The 23,562-nt window shown below is 38.7% G+C and overlaps 1 protein-coding gene across 4 annotated transcripts in view; it reads right to left on the bottom strand.

The window, feature by feature from the left end:
• The window catches only part of TPPP (tubulin polymerization promoting protein), a 72,480-nt gene that overhangs the window by 39,572 nt on the left and 9,346 nt on the right, over positions 1-23,562 (bottom strand). For all 4 annotated transcript variants that reach the window (XM_064666702.1, XM_064666692.1, XM_064666712.1 and 1 more), the window contains exon 2: positions 20,126-20,380. In XM_064666702.1, coding sequence (XP_064522772.1) covers positions 20,126-20,380 — 255 coding nt within the window. The remainder of the gene's footprint in view (positions 1-20,125; positions 20,381-23,562) is intronic.

The raw sequence follows: 23,562 nt of genomic DNA, 5'->3' as shown, positions 1-23,562 counted from the left end.
GAGGAAAAGAGAAAGTCCAAGCAGAAGGTAGGTCTGATGGTTATATATGGCTTAGAGGAAAAGACTAGCAGAATCCACTTATTTAATTTGTTTGGAGTTTTTTTCAGTTTAAGGGACCAAAAATAATGTTACATTTGAATATTTAAAAATTAAGATCTGTGTGATCGTTATCTATTGATAAAAAGCTCCAAAAGAAGTATAAGAAAAACTCTGTGAATCCTGAAAAAAGCACATGCCCCAACTTACATCGAAGGTATTGCAAGTGTATTTCACGTGACAGACATTGTACCTGAATTTGAAAAGAGATAGAAGCAGGTGCTACCAAGTACTCTGGGAGTATTTCAACTTTTCTTTTTATAGAAGAGAGATCTTTTTTTGGTTGTCGATCCCCTGGACTCAACGTAAAGAATGTAAAAACTGTACACACACAACTAATAAAAGACAGTAATTGTATCACTGCTTGGAATGCTGTGTACTCCTGTGAAAGAATACAGTAAGTGATATGCAACTTACAGATAATGTCATTCAGTAACACAGAAATCCATTGTTTAGGTGCATGAAGGACTGGCACTATTTGTCAGCACAACTTGGTGGAAGTTAAGACAATAAAGGACATGCCAGGGGCAAGTGACATCAGCAGAAAGGTTAGCCAAACTACACAAAGATGTAGGAAATTCAGAGCAATTAAAACAAGAGGCTGGAGACAGGTCTTAGACCCAAATGGTAGGGGACAAACTAGAGCTGAAGCAGAAAGACAATGCCTCACAATCAGGGTTCTGGCATATATATGCTCGTTTCTTCTCCAGAGGACTCAATTTATTTGTTGTTCTCTTTGGTTCTTGTCATCTTAAAGATATGCACTAGGCTAGGCACATACGCAGATTATAGGGGAATGGAGCAGAAACTAACCACAGTATAACAACCCAATACAGATCACATACCAGAGACACTGCTGAACCATCCAAAATAAAAAAATCCAAGAGGATGATCTCACAGTACTCATTAAGTCAGCCTCATACAAATAAATGAAAGCATCTAAGGATAGCTGAAGATTTACTAAGAGTTCTCAATAGCTAATCATTTAATCTGGCAGTCTTTCCCAGGCTGAGTGTACTACACAAACTAATGGTAAGCTATTGTCACATAATAATACTTACCATTTTATCTTCAGAAAGCTGAAGAAGCTGACACAGCCACTACAGTTTCAAAAGCTCTTTCTGCTGTTGAAGTGCAGGGGCTTACAGCAAAGGCATTACCACTGAGAGGACAGGGCAAAGAACCACCATCACCTGTACTTTCTCTGCAATTTAAAGCAGTGCCATGAACTTACTGTCTGATAACCCAGGGAATGAAAAATCAGATAAACAGATAAAGCATCCTTCTAGAGCTCACCAGCAATCCCATGTGAGCTAACATGCCTTATTCATGTCCCAGAACTAAAAAAACCCCAGCAGCTATGTTTATTTTGATTCACTTTCTTGATTTTACACTTAGTGTGAAAATATTTTGTTAGAAATGAGACCAATCAACATACAATGAAACAATATCCAACACAAAAACTGTTGAAAGAAAACTAGAACACCATTTGTTGCAAGCCATGACTGTGGGCAAGGCCAATGCTGCATGGCCCAATATCCTCTAAGAAAAAGTGAATGCATTTGATCCCAAACAATTAATCCATAGAAACTATACAAAATTGTTCATAAGCATGACTAGAACAAAGCTTTCAGATTACTAGCTATTTTTCAGGACTTACATTATTAACCTGAATTCATATAAATACATGACACTCAAGACAGAAAAAGAGACATAACAGTGAACTTTCATGTTAGCACTCAGTCTCCTCAGGCTTTTGCCTGCTTTCTCTCTACATACAGTATCAATGTTTTCACTGTGTTGACATTCAGGGAAGACGTTGCCTCTTTTGATGAGACCAGTTAACCAAGAACAGGACATGACATTTGATAGAAGAAAGAAAAATGAAATCTCCACACCAGAAAACAAAGAGTCTCATAAGACAGTGCTGATTTTATTAATGAGACTCAGAACAGAAAAGCTCAGTATCTCACTAAGAACTAGATATTGAATGATTACATGGTATGACATCTGACTCGATTTAGAGAAAATTCAAACACAAGGGGTCAAAGAACAATGGCATTATTAAATAGGACTAGACGTAGTAAGATCTTAACTCACTAAGTCTCAAGATATTAGAACTTAAATTATGCTTTCATTAAGAACTGAATTGGACCTTGAAAGTAAACCATTGACAAGGAACAGAATAATAAATGAATCCAAGTCTTTATTATTGGAATAACACTGAGGATCCAAGTTTCTTTCTAGCAACGTATCATCCAAAATTTTTTCTCCTTTCAGTTTTTCCTTAAAGTTACATTAAAAAAAACACCCACTTTTATGTGCTGCAAACTTTCCTAGAATTTCTTTCTTGTTTTCCTCCTGAGATTTTGTGATGTTTCAGCAAAAAGACTAGCTCTGTATCTATAAAATGTCTAATATTATGAGGGATTTTTAATTCCCGGGCAGGAATTTTATAGCTACCAAAATGGCCATTTTGCCTACATTGGGCCAATCCACATCAGAGCAACATGAAAAGAACAATGTAAAACAGGGGCAAGGCAAAGGGTGAGTATTGTGGGGATATGTTTTTAAGTCACTATGAAGCTCAAGTAAAACTGCAAGTGCATCTGAAACTTGTTCCTGTGGGGAAAGATATGTGCAACACTGTTTCAGTGAGGGCTCCAACAAAACTCCCATTCAGAAATTACAGTGGTAAATTTAAAGGAAAAAACTCCCTGGCTGAAGAAAAGAAAAATGAAGGGAAAGGGATGAATAAAGCAACCTTGAACTCAAATAGAGCATATTCATTCTACTATTCAGGCACGGCAGCTGTTTGTTAATGACCATACTGCAAGACACAGCAAGTTTACTTGTATTTCTTAGCCAAGAAATTTAGAAAGCACTGACTGAGAGCTGAGGTAGCCAGCTCCAGGACATAGCTCCCTACCCTCCAAGTAAGTATTTCCAGTTACAGACTGGTTTGGGGTGGGGTTTTTTTGAGAGAAAAGTGTAATATCATTTAATACTATAGGTAAGAAATACTATACATATGTTTCAGAAACAGTTTTGCATAGCTGAGGTGCTTGTATGGGCACGAACTCCGCTCCTTACTCCATCGAGTGCAAGAGCAGAATTAAACTTTATTACAAAAGGCAGGGGTTTAAGCACAGCGCTCAAAACGTGTCACATGATATCTCAACCAAAAACATTCAAGCACTCTACTGAGCATGCGTGAGAGCACCAAAGACTACATCTCCCATAATACCTTGCTACATTCTTCCTGCCACACATAGCTATTTCTGAAATATAAACATTAAGTGACACAGCTTGATGTATTTGGGAACTGCATCTCAGCAGTAAGCAACTCATTGCTTACAAAAATTTTACTATGGCAGCCAGAGCATCAGTCTCATCTAATCCAGGGTGGAACTTTCCTTTAGATATTAATTCCACAGAATATAAAACCAAGAGAGTTTTATCAGATTGTCTCAGTAAGAAAACATCATTGTCAGATGGCTTTACAACAGCAAAATTCCAGTTTTTCAAAATTTCACAAGGTTGGATGTTTTTCCATGTCATATCACATACAACCACAAAAGAAATTTCTGAACTCAGTGACAGCTCAATAATAGCGAATTCTCCTGTGTGGTCAGATATATTCAGGTAAGTAAAAAATTGTGTGTATGTAGGAGGGGTTGTTTCAGTGATCCTGATTACAGGGAAAAAACATGGATGTATGTATATCAGCTAACATTTTTTGGCAGCATTAAAAATAGACAGCTGGCGTTAACTGACACCAGCACAATCTCACTCTATAGGAATCACTGACCACAGTTGGAGATAGAAAGGTGTGAAATCAAGAATGACACATCAAGTGAAAGAGAAACACTAACCACAATATCAGTACATATCCAGAGGTCATATTCAGAGAAAGCCACAAGAATATCCGTTTGTCATAACCAATAGCCAAGGACCAAATCATAGCCTTCAAGAAAGGTGAATTCAGACTGCACATATGCACACAGCAGAAACAGCACATTTTCTCTTTCAAACAAAACAAAAATATAACCAAAAGAATGAGGAGAAAGCATATTCACCCCCTACTGGAAGACTGCCTTCCCATATGAAAGGGAAAATTGGATTGTCACAGTAAAGTTCTAAATATGCAGACAGTCTCCTGTCTTGTGCAACCTCAACCTCCCATTCTATGTGTGTTCCTTGTAAAGGAGATTTCAATCTATGTTAAAACTCTAAAATTCACAACAACATTCAGCTCCCCCTATCTCTCTTATCTTCATGTCTTCTGAAAGAGCAGTTATGGATCCAATTGTTTGCAGTGCCAGCAGTCTCATTCCCATTTTACAAAACAAAAAGCAAGACAGAAAAATAGGTAGACTGTGGACAAACAGTCTCTCAAACAATTTACAATGAGAGTAGGAGAGTAAATTCACCTGAAGAGAACCAAACTATTTTAAAAAATGCATCTAAACCTGGAAAATGTTCAGGCTAAATTATACAGCAGCAAAAGCCAAGTAACACTTGAGAAAAGTGGTGCCTCGTTTCTTCTACAGCTCACATGTCTAAAGATAATTCCATATGTATACTATTGCCAATGCAGAGAATATTCTTTAGTAAGTTCCTCTACTATGCCTCTATCATTTCTCCTTACCATATCTTGTGGAAATATATATCTACCTTTGTACATCCTAGGGAAAAAATAGCGAATGTATCTGCCTACTTACTGATTTTGTATACCTCAAAAGAGCTATCTATCTATCTCTATGTACTTTCCATCTCAACAGAAGGTTGCAGCAACTGACAAGGCAATCATCAATCTGAATGAAGATTACCCTACTAATCATAACCAAGAACATCTGCAGAAAGCCCAATATACCTCACAGATAATAAGAGCATGCCCTTGAGCTTTGAGACCTAAACAATTCAACACAGGCAAAGCAGAGATTGAAGAGAAAAAAACAGAGGGTTTGCAAAGCATGGAGTTTTATCCATCTCCTGATAAAAAAATCTAAGCTGAAGTTAAAAATCCTAACTCTAGAGATAGTCTGCCAAACAAGTAGTTACAATAAAGCTACATACAGCTTCAGAAAGAAGCCATTTTGATTCTGATGCAGTCCTCCTTGGGTGAGAGAGATTGATCCTCTCTCTGTGTCCAAAGAGGGGAACATCTTTTCCTACTGGAATCCTCAGTTGTACCACAGAATCTGCAGAACAGTCCATGCCAATAATGTCTTGGCACTTTGTGAAAGCTATAAACAGACAATGACCAAATTCTGTATGGGAATCTATCACCTCCCCTGTTAAAGATCTGTGTCTCAGTTTTTACACTGCTGACTCATGTGCATCTGAAACCAATCCAAAGAAAGGCAGAAAATTATGACAGTTAACACCAATATAGATCTTCTCTCATTTACATCATACTTCTCTATTCAAAAGATGCAAAAGTTTACAACAAATGGAGGTTCCCACACAGCTTTCCATGTTGCGGACATCATCATCACAAACCAAAATGCCAAGAAATAATTGGGAAGACTCCAATATGTTGCAATGACTTGTGAAAGCAACAAGGAGACTATGAAAGAACAAGTGTGCATTCTTTTGGAAATCTGTAATTTATTTAGATCAACAGCTACTGAAAGAAGGTATCAAGCCAGGGCTGGGTAAGATATGCTGCTCTCTTGATTTCTGCTTTGTTTCGTTTCCAAACAGGAATTAGTACATTCTTACACTAGCCATCTCTAGCAGTTCTTATTTACTGAATGTAACTAAGACTTCACATCCTTTTTTTTCCTGAATTACTCTCTCAATTCTGAAGCTAATGTTTTCTTCTTCTGATTTCACCAGCAGAGGCAACAAGTCAAGTATTGCCTCAAAATGTCATTTGCTGAGAATGGTATTTTGATGCAAGAATATTCAGCGTATCCACTCCCACAGTCTTTGGTATGGGACAGTAAGTTTTCTAAATAGTAGACAGTTAATTTCTTGGGCAGGATGAGCTCACTAGCCTTCTGGCAGTCATCCTAGGAGAAGGACAACTCTAATCCCAAACCTGGGCAGATGGAGCTCGTTTAGCCCTGTAAGGCCATCCATCTAAGAGAAGGTCACTCTAATCAAACCTACGTCCTGAGGACCTTGCTGCCACCGTCCAAGCTTGCTCGGCCCTGGTAGATGAACCTTAGGATTAAAGGGTGGGTTCAGTTCCACGCATACTGTGTCTCACCTAAAAAATCCATTGCGCAGGTTTGAAGGCTTTACCCACATGCAAAAAGTCCTGTAGTGACGGGCGAGGGTCGAAACGGCAGGTGAAAGGTGCAGTGGCAGCCGCAGACCCAACCCTGCATACAGGTGGTTCAGGATATTGGTCATTTGAGACTGACTGGAGATGACAGTCTCTTGGGGCAGCACCCTGAACAACCAAGCAGCCTTTTCAAGGACAGCACTGCTTGCTCCACTCGGAGAGGGGACTAGAAAAGGTGGCCTAAACAAAGCTCATCTCCACTTTCACCTGGTTGGTTAACCACAGGCCAACGGGCATCTTCTTCCAATGCAGTCGCACAAGGCTGTCACGTATTGGCCTCATAAGCCACCAGCATGCCTGCAACAAATGTGGATAGAGCCTTCCCTAATCTTCGTTCGCCAAGCCCAGCCATGAGACAGTTAATGGTGCAATTAGTATTAGACTTCTGTGTTCTTACTCCAGTGCATATATTAGAAAACTGTCTTACCTTCCAGGTACATACTAATTTATTTGTGATATAAAATCTTCTGAATGAGGACCACTGATGAATTTCCATGGGATCTCATTCACCATATGGTCTCTCACATTCCAGCAGTGCTGCCAGTAGGGTAGATCACTTTTTTCCTTTTTTGCAGGAAAAAAGGATGATACAAAACCAATAGATTAGGACAATGCCATGTACCTACACACTGTTTAGCTCTATGTGCTGCACTGCATATACCAGCCTGTGCAGGTCTTCTCTGAAACCTCCCAAAACAAGCAACTGACAAACATTTTTGCAGGGTTACGTGCTGGTCATTTTTATCACAAACCTTCTATAAGAGGAATGTTTATACAAGTAGTTAATTTAAAACTAGCTTAGGTACTTCATGCATGTATTTATAGTTAACATCTCACAGTAAGGATAGCAAATTCCAGGAGGAATTCAACAGCAAATGTTTCAGGCCAGTGCTCTACTTCAATTACTAAACACAGCTTGATAGGGTAGAATACAATCAAAGCAAGCTTTATGCACTCCTGAACATCTTATCCTACACCTACAGAGTATCCTACACCTACAAAAGTCAACAAAGTTCTGTGATTACCACAGCTACAAAAACTAGCATCGCTTTGTGCCTTTCTAACCTGCAGCAGAGGTAGGGCGTCCATTCCTTTAGAGGCATCAGAAGTCAAATCTGCTCACTCTTCCAAGTTCCAAAAAGCCCCTCAGATTTTCAAATGGAGCTCAACAAAGATGACAAGCAGAAATGCTGGCTAGAATTCTTCTGACTACATGCAAATCAGGCACACTCTATATGCTTCATTTTCTTAAACAACAGCTTATGACAATGAATAATGCTGTTGAGAGGTTAGTCAATACAGTAACTCCTCTAAAAATCACCACGTATCTTGCAGAAGCTGTGTTGTTCAGCAAATGACTTCTCCAAGATTAGGAGATTATATTTGAAGCAAGCACATATAGGAATCTAATCAACACTTGGCATAAGTTATTTGGACAACTATCTTCAGAAAGTATATCTTGTCATCCTCTTCATCTCAAGGCTTTGACGAATGAAGTTGAAAAACTTTCAAAAAGTGGAAGTGTCATGTTAGATAACATCAAGTCAGTGTCTCTAACATTAAAGAAATCCAGTTCTCTATGGGTAGTCCTGAAGTCTGATAGCTCTACTGTTTACCTCAGGTGACGGTCACTTCACTGTCGATCTGCACTGTGCCTTTCACAGATTAGTACTTGAAGATGTAAAACTAGAACATAAAATAGCCAATGACTGGGTGACACAATGTAGCATCTAAAATGAGAATAAAAGAAACAATCTCCCAAGCATGCATGAGATACTCTGTTGTTGAGCACAGAACACAGAACTTCATCAGAAAAGGAATTATCAAAACCAGACAAACTGTTCAAAATGCCAAATGCTGACTGAAGTTGCAGTCAGCTGGATTTGCAGATCAAACAAAACCAGACTGTTAAATCAGCACACAGAGTTCACCTTACCAGTACAGAAGGAGTTTATTTAACTGCCCAGTATCCTTTCTATACCTTTCTTCATCTGGTTAGAGGAGACCCAGTAGGGTCACAGTCTGACGTCTTGGGAAAAAAAAAAAGAAGATTAAACTAGCTCTATGCATTTTAGTTCAGCAGTTTTCCACTTCAGCATAATGTAAAGCTTTTCCAGTACTCTCAGATTAGGTGAAGTGATGGAAGAAAAGTAACCTGTCTGGAAAGTGGAAACCACAGTTCCAATTTTTCTGTAAAAGTAAGGAAATAATTTCTATTCATTTTTACTATGAAATCTTAGTTACTTATATTTTGTTAATAAAGGATGAACTGCTGAAACATATGGCAAATGCATTGATCCCTTCAAGTAATTACTAAACTGAATACTCTTCACTGTTCTTCTTAAACTAGTACCAGGACTTACTGGGAGCAAAAATCTAATCAGATTACAGTCATTGACCTCAGATTTGCATTCACACCACTCATTATCTTTAATTATTAGCATTAAAAATGTCCTAAGCTCAAATCACATTTGACACCTAGAATCAAAATTCCTTATTTCTGGATATACACAAAACTATCACTTAATAGAGTGGCTATCAGCTGCTATATGGGGTATATATTTTCTTTCACCATAGCTATCTTTCAGTACCTTCTCCTATTTTTCTCTTAGGCTTGAAACCTATATACCAACTTACAAAGCACTTTGGACTAAAAAAAAATCAAAACCTATAAATGCCAAATTACTCCCTTTTTCTCACTTTTCCTATCTATTGGTTCTTTTAAGAATATCAGCTCACCTGTTAATTTCTTCTGCTAAAAAAAAGGCACCCAAAAAATCACATAAAACGTCCTCCTCTAGACACTCTTGTAGAACTGTAAACACTAATCAATGCTTACAAACCTACAAAACCTTCCATTGGCACCATGCCAAATGAGAACAGTATGACACATGCTGATCTCCACTGGATTACAACTGCTCCAGGCATCTATTTCCATACAGCATGCATCACAGGAAGAAAATGTAAACAACTTAAATTTGGAAGAAAGGTTACTACCTGTTTCAAATTGAGTCGCAGGAAAACTGCACATAAGGAGTTTCAAAACAGAGTTCCTTATGTTCCCCTAGTGACACAAACTAGCTGAGGCTGTAGCAGTAGCAGTTGCTGTGCACAGGGGAGTGATTGGATAGGAATGATAAACACTGCAGTCATTACTTTTAAGCTAACCCATGCCACAGAGGCTTGTTCTTGCAGAAGCGAACACACACAACGCATTTTTGTGAAATACAGGCTGCATATGATGATAAGAGCTGCCCACCCTCTCCTCTATGTCCTCTCATCAGTAGCCTCATATTACTCTCACACTGGTCTGGGTCAGATAAACTCTCCATTCTCAGCACTGCCAATTCCATTCAGAAGCTTAACAAACATCACCCCACGCTGAGTAACAAACACTTGAATATCATGAAGCAGACAAATCCAGGGTTAATTGGTACTGGACTGGGAATTGCAATGAGTTTATCTGGAGATCTTGTATAACTGAGTGAGATTCCAGACAATAAGCACAGACCCATCTTGTTTTCTCATACTAATTTTTCAGTTGTGATGTAATGAACTATCATGTTACAGTATCACTGTATTATCTGTTGTTAACTGAAAGAAAAACAACTTATCTTGTACAAAGTATTATAATTATATGAAAGCTATCAGTTGCATCTTTTACATAGCATAAAAAACCTACAGCCATTGATAGCAAAATAACAATTTGTTAGCTTACTTTTATTTTTAAACACTATTTGCAACTGGAGGACATAGAATAAAGACCCAAGACATCTGGACAATGAAGCAAGTGCTGTCATGTGTCATGACAGTCACAGCCTGGTGCCAAAGATTACCACTGTTCTGCAGCTGCTAGTGCCCATGATCATAAATCGCACTGAGTGGTACACAATGCTCTGCTGTATCAGCAGAAACAAAGAGATGAACAGGTCTGCAGGACTAACTCCTACTCAACAGATTATGGTGGTGGCTTATCCTTTTCTTTACAGTATTCTGTTTCTGCCCACAGAAGGAGAAATCTAGAAAGCTTTTTGCTTTTGTGAGCATCCTATGAAGCTAGTGCTACAATCATGAAAATAAGCTAACAGTGTAAGAATACAAGATTTCCCACACTTTCAGGACTCTTCCTTCCAGAACAAAGGTGAGGCAAAGAAGAAGGAAGACGATTCGGTGCTGCTAAGGTAGTGTTCTCCAATTGCTGTCAGCGTGCATTGCCATCCCTTTTACAAAGCACATAGTTTGAAGCACCAAGTGAATGCCAAGGAAGCTGGAGCATCCACCTTGCACAATGCAAAGGGCTGGACAAGCAGGTCAGTGCACCACCACACACTTGCAGCTGCACAGTTCTCCTTTCAGCAGCCAGCACAGCCCCTGCCAAGCTCTCAATACCCGTGTGCCGTGCGGCTCTGCGCAGAACATGGCACCATTCCCAAAAGGATCTCCAGAACCAATTACTGGGAAGTAAAAGCAGCAAGAAAAGCTACTGGACTCCAGGAATATCAAACGTTCAAAACAGACATGGAGTGCATTGGTTTTCACAATGAACTCGTGGCTCCACTGAAACAATTTTGCCTGAGGATATTTTCCACTGCTTGCCACCACTCACAAAGATTCAGGTTTGATTTAAAGCTGTTCCACAGCTTAGGCAGAAACTTACTGCCTTGATGCTAAACCCTGCAGTTAGGTTTTCTGAGGTTTCTGTGCCTGAATTACAAATATCAGGCACAAATAAAATAGTACAGAAACTCTCCCTTCCTGCCTGAGGCAGTGTGTCTTTTTAATAACCAGTGCTGAGAGCATCTGCACTGTTGAAAATGCTGGTGATAGGCAGGAGGTGAGGTGCTCTTGTTACTCTTCACCAGAAGAGTAGACATCTTAGCCACAGTATTCCTGTCTACACTGTCAACTGTAGTCATCCTTCCTCACTGAAGCTGAATGGTTTCCTATATTTGCTCCTTCAGCCATAAAACTTCGGTATCTAACAGCATATCTTCCTAGAAAAAGTTGCCATGTTCTGAGATCCTTAGGAATCAGCACCAACACCTGTAATCTTAGCAAGGTCATCTACAACCTTTGCAAAAATGAGAACCTAAAGCTGACTATAAAATGGGGGAAAAAATCTCAAAGGGAAAGGTTTTCCTTTTGAGGGGAAGAGGGATTATACCAGAGCTCCATACCATAATTATATTTATTTTGGTTTTAAGTTCATGGGAATACATACACATGCAGTAAAAATCTGCACAAAGTCAGAAAGAGAGATCAAGGTTCAAAGAAAAACTGGGGTTTCATTCATGTTCCTTCATTTTAGCACATGCACAGACACATACACAGAAGAAAGTGATAAGCAACTCCACTTCAATAAAGCCAGAAAGCAGTTCATTAATCCTGGTGATGACTTTCAAAGGAGTGGTTCCCAGTAACACCACTCAGGTCATTTAAAACTGCAAGTCCGAACTCTATATACAGCACCTAAACCTTCTCATCAGCCAGGAGTCCAGCCAGAGCCAGAGCAAAAGATATCAAGAAGGTGCCTTGTATGTGACATCACTTCCAGCAACAAATTCAAATTAATATGTCAAACCTGCCTGGCCCAGGTCTAACTCCATCAAGACCATGTAGCGCCCAGCCTTAAGGGCAGATCAGGTGTTGCCCACTTGGCATTTACAAGGGCCCCTTTTCTTTCCTTCTCTCCAAGATTAGCCCCCAAGTCTAACAGCCTGATTACCACAGTCTTCCACAAAGTTGAAAACAATGTATTAACACTTCTCTGAGGAGAAGTCTTACATTCTTATTGCTGGTGAAGACACAACAGAGAAGGGAAGACAGTACAAATCCACATTCTCTTTTTTAAGCTGGGATGTTGTTGAATCCTTTTTGAATTTAACGTTACAATCATTCAGTAATGAGACTTGTTTCAATTCAGTCATAAAATAGACCTCCTAAACTTCTAGATAACATTCACCACCATCACATTCTAAGCAGACAACATCTTAATTCTTTTAGTAGCTTTATACACATAGGCAGATTAAATATATCTTAATTACAACAGTTATAATATATTAATCCTCTTTACCAGATGGAGGATTTCTAGCTCATGTCTGTATTTTAGGAGTCAAACAACATACATATAAACAGACTTTTTTCCTATAAAATTCTCTAACTTCAGAACAAGTTAATTTCTATTGCCTACACAGGAACATAGAGAAACTTCATTATTTTTCTTCCACAAGTCACCATACACCATGACCAGGCCCCTGACCATGTTGGCGGCCCTGCACTGGGATTGTTCCAGTGTATCGGTATCTTTCTTGCACTGGGCATCCCCAGACTGGGCGCAGCACTAGACACCGTCTCACCAGCCCAAGCTGAAGGGAAGGATCCCTTCCCTAGACCTGCTAGCTACTCACTGACTTATGCAGCTATCCTTCCTTGCTGCTACAACTCACTCAATGCAAGGACTGCTGTCACCTCACATTCAAAGGTTTGTTCATCTGTTCTGGTTTTGGCTGGAGTAGAGTTTATTTTCTTCACAGTGACTAGTACAAAGAGCTGGTTTGGACTTGTACTGAAAACAGTGTTGATAATACAGAGATGTTTTTGTTACTGAGCAGCACTTACACAGAGCCAAGGCCTTTCTGCTTCTCCCACTGTTCCTCCAGCCAGGAGGCTGGGGGTGCACAAGGAGTTGGGAAGGGACACAGCCAGGACACCTGACCCCAACTGATCCATGGTATATTCCATACCATATGACATTATGCTCAGCATATAAGCCTGGGGAAGGAGAAAGGAGGGGATGTTCAGAGTGATGGTGTTTGTCTTCCCAGGTCACTGTTTCATGTGATAGAGCCCTAGTGTCCTGGGGATGGCTGAACACCTGCCTGCCAATGGGAAGCGATGAATGAATTCCTTGTCTTGCTTTGCTTGTGTGAGCAATATTTGCTTTTCCTATTGAACTGTCTTTCTCTCAACCCATGAATTTTTTCACTTTTACTCTTCTGATTCTCTTCTCCATCCCACGTTAGGGAGGTGAGTGAGTGGCTGTAGGGTGTTTATTTTCCAGTTGGGGTTAAACTGTGACACTGACATCACCACCTCCAGAGCTGCCTCTTAAGACTGTTGACCTGCTCTCCAGCCCATATATTACCAATTTTGTGTGATGTGACTGGGGTCAAGTCCTTGCCATAATCACTGTGTACTACACCCCTTTACCCACAGTGCCAGTCATTTCACAGAGAAAGAAATTAGGTCAATCAGGCATGACTTGTCCTTGGCAAATCCACACTGGCTTCTTGTCCTTTGTGTATTGAGAAAGGATTTCCAAAAGGATTTTCTTCACAACCTCCATGGGCACTGAAGTTATACTGATTGGCATGAGCCTTGGCTTTCCTCATGCAGTTTCTTCATGCATGGGCTATATTCCTCCCACATAGGTTCTCCCTGCTTCCACCTCTTGTGTACATCCTTCTTGTGGTTGAGCTCCGTCAGAAGCTCCATGTATATCCACGCTAACCCGCTGCCATGCCTGCTTGACTTCCTGCACATGGGAATGGATTGTTCTTGTGCTCTGATGAAGATGCCTTGAAGATCAACCTCCTCCTCCTGGGTGCCTCCGGTCTCCAGTGCAGTTTCCAATGAGAAACTCATCAGGCTGAGATCTGCCCTTCTGAAGTTCAGGTTTGTAATTCTGCTGTTAATCTAATGATCTTAAACTCTGCAGTCACGTGGTTGCTGCAGACAAGGCTGCCTCATCCTCTACACCTTTATCATCATCTACTTCAATCCATGAGATCAAAGTCTACAGTGATATTTAACATTCTAGAAAACACTTGCTTGTTAATCAGTAAAACTAACACAGATTTCACATGGCTGCTTTTATAAATGAAAAACAGGTATTTTTAAATAATGGTGCAATATGATTAAATAAGGCTGACATGCAAAAAAACTCAAGAAGACCTACTTCTGCTTTAACCCACTAGAAGTTCTTGCAGCACATGAGTGGAATATGCTACAAACTGTGGCAAATATCAAACAAGCAGCTATATATAGCACTGTGTATAACATCATGCAGCATTCCATATCAGCTGGGAAATGAATCGCCCACCACTGTATCTATAGGTTTTCATGTGATGTCTGCTCACAAAAAACAATGTTTTCAAAATCAAAATTAGCATACATCATTAGGAGTACAGAATTCACCCGTTACACATGCACAAAACAAACCTGTGTAACAGCAAGTGAATTTAAAACCATCTTCCTTCTCATATGCAATCACTGTTTTAGTTTAGAATTTATGCCTCTTGGCAGAAGGGGGAGAAGAGCATCTCAAAACTACTATGTGCTTCCTTTATTTATAAAGACCACTTCATACCTATTTACATATTTAAAAAATTTAAGAAAGGCTTCAGTAAAATCTCTGCTAAAAACAATTTACTTCAGAGAAATGTGATATTTGGACAGATATTTGTTTTGAATGAGCTCAGGTGTCAAAGTACTTGTCCTTTCAAATATATTAAGAAAGCAAGAAGTATTATAATTGTTCAATACAATGAAAAGACAACAATTACATTACAATTGACAAATAGGGAAAGCATGTACCATTCCTGCCAAGAGTTTTCTTGCCAGCTTCTCAGGGCAAACATTATCCATTTCAATTCTTTCACAGTCTTGCAGCAATAGTGAACTACTGCTGAATTAAGGCCCAGCTGGTCTCAGGTGGAAGCACTCCTGTAGAGACCTCACTGATCCAGGCTGTGGGAACCAGGCTAAGCAGCTAAGTGTGCAAGACATTGTGAGGACAGACGGGTGGGACTGCTCAAAACTCAGGGCACAATACAGTGTGTTGTGATGATTCTCCATGGGAACAAAACCTTTCTTACTCAAAAAGATGGAGGAGAGTTTTCTGGCCTTTAGAATACATGGCTTCCTCAGCAACAAGAAAACATGTCAAAGCAACATCAGGAACTATTAATGGAATTTCAGAGGACAATTATGCTTTCACTTGATCTTTTACCAAGAATATTTTAGAGGCTAGGGAGTAAGGTATATTTACAAAGCTTCTGTAGCTTAACTAGTCTTCAATAACAATGCAGTATAGAACCACAAAAATTTGTTTAAAATTTAACACATAGTAACATCAAAACAAACAAATGTTTCCATGGAGACAACTACCTAAATAAATGCTCACAATGGATCCAAAGCGTGACGTCATCCAGTCGTGCCTGCAACCATAGTAACATGCCAGTATAAACAGAAATATTTTTATTTTTCTATCTAATAATGTCATAGAATCAGCAGTTTTATGGCAGTGCTTAAAACATATTCTTGCAGTGCTGAGTGGTAACACTTCTAAAATAAGAGCAGAGGTATTTATATCAGGGCTATTACTATTACCATGTTCACTATATACAACAAGTGGAGTATGTGTATGGCATAGCTAACATATCAAATTTCCCAGAGCAGTTGTTGACCCCACTAAACAAAGAAATCTAAGTTCCTAAGGCAACACGCTGGAATGCTAGTCAGAGATCCGTAGCATCTATTATTCTTGGGTATTCTACTTTCCTTAATACAAAAATCCCAAAGTTCTTAGACTGTTGTGTCTCACTGTCTTGCTAGAATAAGAATTCAGCCACGTGTTGCTTTTCATACCAAATACAGAATCCTTCAGTGCCCTTCTCCCGTGTCACCAATGTACCTGCTTTCTCCAAGGCAACAAGATTCACTAAATCCATATTTGCACTCTGCAAGAGCAATACAAAACAAACAGCCTACAAATTTTTGCAACTCTGGAAGAGTACCAGAAAAAAAATGGTTAGTTAATGAAGAAATTTTCCAAGAAGGCAGGTAAGTGTTTCAGCTACTAAAAACATATCCATGGAATACCCACTTTCTTGAAACCCATGAATTTTCAAATGCTATTGTATGTCTGCATGCTTCTAAACACAGTAGGCCCAGATGGCATTATCACTCTTCATTTGCAAAATATAAAAGATGTCTATATAACGTTCAGATAGTATGTGAAAAATCAATGTTTAGAATGATCTAATATTACTAAAATACTTATACTAAACCCCTATATTTTAGCAGAAACCTGAGCTACAGGGAAATTGAAGATATTATCATTACGAAAAAAAGTGGGAGTACCACTTTCGGCACTGTCATGCAAACTTCAGATACAGTAATTCATGAAAACTTCCATTCTCATAGAATATAACTGTGACTTATCCTTGTCTTCAAGTATGGCAGTAAATATATGGACCAGTTAAAAGTTTCCTAGGAAGTATTTTCAGGCTTTTTTTTAACAATCATATGAGCAGGATTTTCAGAGAAGAGGTTGCTTCATTTTCGCCATTTAAAGAGAAAGAGTTATCCTGGTACCAATCAGCAAAAGAGATTTTTGCATAACTTTAAGCAAGTAACTGCTTTGAAATTAAAATCTACCCTGCAACCAGTGTTACTGTATTACGAAGTCCAATGAACATACGAAGGAAGGAGTACATCATCTCAAGTGTTGAATGTGAAACTACAAAAAGTTACTGCATAATTACATTTACAGTAATGTACACTTTTGTTGCTGCATTTTTTTACAGATTTCATTCTATAAGATATGGCAGAACTTTGTAATTCACTCTTCACAATTTCTTTTGCTTTTCCAGGTGCAACATGCATAGAAAGTTAGCAATATTGTAAGAGATGTCTTTACTGTATGTTTTATAACCTAAAAAGAAAATAAATTACTCTTCTACTTATTACAGAAACTGCAGTCTATCCCAACTGTATTAATGCAATCCAAACATTTGGCATAAATGTAGGTGTATTTTCTCCACTCTCTAGGGATGCAAATTATAAATATTCATACATGTGGCTACTCTCACAAGTAGCTTTTCATTTCAAGTAATTCCATTGCAAAATTCGTTGTTGCTTCACTTCTCGTATTTTCTGTGTTGACAATAGAAAGTTTTTAAAATAGAAAAGAAAAAAATTAGGCAGAAAAAGAATCCATTAAATCAATTTTTAACAAACAACAACTTATATTACAATCCACTAAATTCAAAGGATTTATGAGACCCTTAAGAACTTACAAATTACTGTTAAACAAAAATCCTTGCAGTGAGGGAAGAGATCACCCAGTTTGCATGTTTTCTTACCAAAGAATGCAATTCTAGCAATAATTCTTTCATGTGTACTACTGTGGATTCTTTGCATTTGTTCTTCTTATCCTGAAGTACATATAAATGTTGTGCATACATGAAGGTTTCAGTGGACCTTTTATGCAAGATAAATAGACAAATTACATTTCAGCCTGACCTGACATCTTCACACAGAAGGAAAAAACTTCTTTTCTTATCTGTACCAAAGGCTCACTGGAATTTTTTCAACTTTTATAACAACATTAAACTTAACTAATCTCTGAAAGATAGACACAGCTTTGAAGAAGTATCAAGGACTGCTCAAAAGTTTCAGAAGTTTTGTTCACCTGCTTTGGTGGAGCTGGAGAGGGGATGTTAAGTCTACAAAAATGTTCATTACTTCAGAGATAAAATCTCTCCTGGAGCAGAGAAAGTTACCAATCAGAGAATACAACATTATCTTTCAGTAGCTCTTAGGTAAACATATCTCTTATTAATTTCCTTGTTACTTTACCCTGGCTATCAGCAACATGTAGTTCCTACCTATTTTGCCAGTATCTGTAGCATAATAATAAATAAAGACTGGGAAAGTTAGCAAGACAAAAGTAGGCTTCATACACAGTAACTCATAAACCCAAAGAATTTCTACTAGATTAATTATTTTCTAGTGTCTGAACAACAAATGCCATTGTCTTAAACTCCAAGTACAGCTGGCTAGAAAACAAACCCTGTTGATAAGAACCAACAGAAAATACATATGAAAGTTTTAACACAGTGCTAAATGGCAACTGTAGTTGGGTTTGACAAACACATCTTGTCTTTGTTGTGTTCCCTGGCCAGACTACAACTGCCAAAATCCACCAGCCCCATCTCACTGACCATAAGAATCCCAGGATGAAGTCCATCTTACGAGACAGTGGTCACAGGAGAGAGGTCTGAGAAACTGCTGAGCTAGCACTCTCCCCAGAGACAGAGATAAGAAGCCCGGAGCTGAGTTGAGACTGCTGAAAAGCAGCAAGGGCATATGCTGACATTCCCCTGGAGCCTCAGGTACCTGCCACCTCAGAACTCACTCCTGTGAAACAGGACTGGATTCCTTCTACCCCAACAGTCACAAAAACCAATACTTCTTTCTATCTGCTAATGTTGCACATTTTTAATGCTATATCATGGGGTCGTCTTATCACTAGCATGCCCAGAAGCTGATTTGAGAAAATAGCACTAAGATCATATCTATCATTAAAGGAAATAATAAGACAAATTCTTAAGCTGATGAAAGTCAAAGAACATTTGAAAATAAATGCCAACGTTGCCTATCATAGATCAAGAAAGAAACAAAACTCTACAGCCTAAACATACATTTCAAATAAACCAGTTCACTGATAGTATATCTAATTCCGGCAACACAACTTCCAAGAAAATATGAGTACGGTCTCAAAGTGAAAGTGGACTGATACAAGATACATTCTTACTGAGTAAGAATGTGGATATATAGTGTCTTCAATTGCCTAGATAAGATCCCCAAGGAGAAAAGAAACAAAGAAAGAAATCAATCAAAAAAGTCATTCTGTGTATGTTACACTGGACAACTTCCAAGACTGTCTTTTCTTCTCTGCCTTTCTCCGCTTTGATGCACTCAAAAGGGCCAGTGATTGTAGCAAGATTTTCCAACTACCCTTGTAAGCAGCTCAGTTTGCATATCCTCCCCAGCACTACAACACAGTTGAGAGCACAAGCCAAGTAAGTGTTACTACAAGCTACAAGTACAATTAAGGGACTCTTTTAAAAAGCATGACCCTCAACACAATGAGGTGTGAGACAATTTAAACAGCTACTGTGGTAACAAAAAGCAAAAAAGACAAGATTATTATATCAGATAACAGGGGAACGGGGAAGGTAAAAATAATCCAATTCTACATATAAAACAAAACTAGAAAAATTATTTGGGCTTCATACAGAATATGCCAGAACAGATTAATACCTTCTCTTAGATTTGATGAGTTTCTGACCAAGCTTGCCTAGGTTTTCAGGCTTCAGAGAAAGATTCACTAAAGTGCCAGTCTGGTCACAAGAATAAGCATAGACCACAAAGACAATCTTAATCAATTCATCACAGCCATCGGTCTCCACCAAAATTCACCATCAGCTTGGCATAGCCCTACACTTCAAATTTGAGTTAGCACTGTGCTGGACATCAGGACTCTTGTTAGAATATTGACTTTTAGCACATATTCCACTTTAGCCTCAGTCCTCTGAGGCCAAGCTTTGGCAAGATCATCCTGACTTCATTCAGATATCCTTCAGAAAACACCGACAGCACTTACTGCAGTTTCTTGGAATAGCCTGCATTTGTCCTGATCACACCATACCTGCTTGTATAGTATAACACCTGTGAAACTGCAGTCAATTTAAAATAGCAGGTCATAAGCTGAAAGCCATATTTTCAGACAAAGCAATAAAATTTTGTAAAGGAACATGAAAGAGATCAATTTTGACAAAGACAAACAGTGTCTCACAACATCTGTAAGCAACAGAAGGTAAATTTAGATGATATCTACAAAATGTGGGGGAGACAAGGAAATTATGGCAGAAAAGCACTTACTTGATTTTACTGAAGACGATGTCAACATCTGTGGTTGTTACGTTCTTCCCATCTATCACATGACAGTCTTTACACAGCTTTGACCAGTTCTTCCCGTGCATTTCTTTTCCTGTGGCTCTCGTATCACCATGGACAGCAAATTTTCTGAAGGCCTCTTCCAGAGCACTTATTTCTCCTGCCGTAGCTCCCTCATGAGAGTTGGTTGAATCGGTGGATAAGCGTTTTGCTGGCTTGGTTGATTTGTCAGCCATTGTGCTACAAAGAAGAGGAGGGCAAACTCATTACATTAATTTGCACTAGTTTACTTTCTGTCAATCTACACGCTACAGTCATGTCACAACGTATGCAAAATAAATGGTCTATAAAGTTAGCAAGAACTCACTGCCCTCTATCACCAAACATCAGCCTAAACATAGAACTAGGTAACTCTCTGCCCATGTAGAAAAAATTCTAGCATATTAAAAAAAAAGATAGGGAAAGAACGTTCCAAAATCGAGCACAAACCTAGTTTCACCATCATTGCATCAGCCAACAAGAGAACACGTTTGCTTCCTTTTTTTTTCTTAAATGGCAATCACCACAGTCACTCCACTGATTTGAATAAAAGTATGCCCTTTACATTGTAGGCATTACTATCAACTTGTCTTTCTGAAGGAAGAATAAACATCCCTTTATTTTCTGGACTGTGGCTTTTTTTTTTTTGTAAACTGAAAAATTAAATATTTTGAAAGTGTAACAAAAATATTAATGTTATTTTATGTAAGGACTAACAAGTAAGGCGGCCTCAGAAATGCTTAGGCAAGGCTCTCTTGTTAACAAAAACATTCAATTCTCAAGTTTAGGCACAAAGAACTGCAGCTGTGGAATTCATTTGGAAGGAACACATCCACGATGCAGGAGCTCTGAGAAGGGATGGTATTACTGCAGAGAAGAACTTTCAGACTACCCTATGTACATGTAGGGTAGGTTTGTCTTTTAAATGAAATCTAAAACTGAGCAACAGAACACCAATGCTATTTTCAGGTGTCTTCATAAACAAACAAAAAAACCCTAACGTGCCAGAAGCAAGTCACAGAAACCTCTGCCTTCTGCCCATGCACTCTTCACTTGGCAGAAGTAGGAGGCACTAAAAAGTCTAGGCATAGGGTACACTGTCTGCGTGTCCCAACAGCTGCATGCAGACTGTTGCCAGACTCGCATCTGTGGTGCTGCTACAAATTTTAACCCATAAAGAGGTGCTTCAGGTATCAGAAATTTGGCAAATATTAAATAAGTCCACCATACTTACTTTGGCCTTTCTTCTAAACTCCGAGCTGTACATGGGATGTGATTAACATATGCAGAGATTGGTATGTATTTCTAGTTAGGGTTTTATTTCTGCATCTGATAAAAAGTTCCTTTGCTTATATACTATACATCAACACAAACACCTTAGCAATGGAAGGTTCTAAAATTCTACCTCTTCCAATACTGTTTAACCTCTGTCACTTGAATAACTACAGCATACCCTTTTCTGCACACTACAACAGAACTAACCATAGCTACTTGCTATGCAGCAGCTATTGTTAAGCTTTGTGATTAGAAAGAATCTTTTAATAAAAAATACACAAATGGACCTTTGTCCTTTACGCTAGAGCAAATGGAGCTGGTCAAAGCACTATTGCCCATTTTGAAAACATCCAAGTAAATGTTTAAAAACCTTGTTATATCTTAAGCCTGGGGATCTTTCTGGGTTTTTTACACTGTCAGCATGAGTTTTGGTCAACAAACCAAAATGCTAAATTAAAATTAATGTGACAGGAATTTACTAACTGTAGCCTGAGAATTATATGTGCACCTATGAAATAAAAAGAAAAGCAGAAAGGGAGGAAAACCAGTTTGAAAATGTCAAGTTAATTAAAAAGTTAAAAAAGTAACCAATTCCCATTTCTATTTCTTTTGCACCCTGCCTACTCTCCAAAGAACAGCAATTTTTAGAGACAAGGAAGGACATCATGCCATATTGGAGAAATGATCTCTCCAATAGAAATACAGAATAACTTGTTTGACAAAAATTCAAGATCAAATGCCATTTTGAGTCTTCTTTACCCTTTTTTCCTGGATAAAGGGATCAAAAGGCTCTTGCTAGATTCTGCTAGAAGTAAAGATTAGCAGTAATTTGCTGCACGGCCACAGCAAGATGATAGTGATAAAAGAAAGTGACTACTCTAAAATACCAATTCTAAAATTCACTAAAACAAAATTAAGCCGCTGTTCAAAAGCGTGAGCTGTGTAGATGCCAACTATAACAACTACAGCTAACCAAAAATGCCTTTCATCACCGTCCAAAAAGTCTAATATGTACACAACTAGATAATATTAATTTCCAAAGCCAGTAGAAGGAAGAAAGGTGAGACTAGCCACCAATCCCGTCCTTTCCAAATACTGCTGGCTCTAACCTAGCAGGTCCACATCACCAAAAGCAGCCCTATAAGAAACGGGTATAAGCAAATGCTAGAGTTCAGCAGGTTTGTGAAAGAACAACTGTCCCAAAAAACCCCTGGAGTTTCAGAAACCCACAGAATACTTAGACAATTAGGTGATGTGTTATGAACTGCTACAGTCTGTCATGCAGTACTCCTTTAGTACCATGAAAAAACAGTTCTTGTCCCTCCCTTCACTCTGCAGTAGGTAAATAATACAGCACATTATACAGAGATTAAGCTAGGGATCAAACTAACTGATGTTAGTCACTGATGTCATTACTAACTCATGCTAAAAGAGACTGAAAGTGCAGATCTGTGTTCTCAGCACATGCCTAACCCATTAGAAAAAGTTTTCTAATTTCATCAAACTGCCTTTCAGCCAGAGACTACAATATATATACTCCTCTGCAGATAGACAGCTGGGAAAACTCCACTAGATAGAGTCATGTATTAATCCGAATTCTTCCCAAAAAGGAAGGGACAAGAAGTTATTGTTTCTGTGAATTGCAGTTATCGATTTTCTATAGCTGTGAGAATATCAGGTACATATAAATAGGCCCAAAGCCAACTGTAAACTCTACTGAAAGATTATATTAATTTATACTCTTTTGCTTATCCATATCCTCTCCAGGTGTCAACATATTGCAGGAATTCTGGTATAGCTTTGATTTAGATTTGTGGGAATTGCTCTTAGAAGAATCCATTTATCAGCACTAACAAGGATGATCTGAAGACTTACTAGAACCTACAGTATTTTTCCCAACAATTTCAGCTTATGCAACTCTATGAATATGCATGTATCCTACCTGGTCAGAATTCACCATGGCACCTTTTCTGCCCTGTCCCCGAGAACTAATTCATGGCTTATCCGCTCAGGAGTTGTAGACAATTCAATATTTGTCAGAGAAGTTAGCATCACTGCCATGGCACAGAGAAACCAAAGCAGAGGGATGAAGAAATATCTGTTTTGCT

The sequence above is a fragment of the Pseudopipra pipra genome, chromosome 1 (assembly GCF_036250125.1).
Source record: "Pseudopipra pipra isolate bDixPip1 chromosome 1, bDixPip1.hap1, whole genome shotgun sequence".
Lineage (NCBI taxonomy): Eukaryota > Metazoa > Chordata > Aves > Passeriformes > Pipridae > Pseudopipra > Pseudopipra pipra.
Note: the sequence above shows the minus strand (reverse complement) of the source record. Positions and strands in the feature narration are given on the sequence as shown.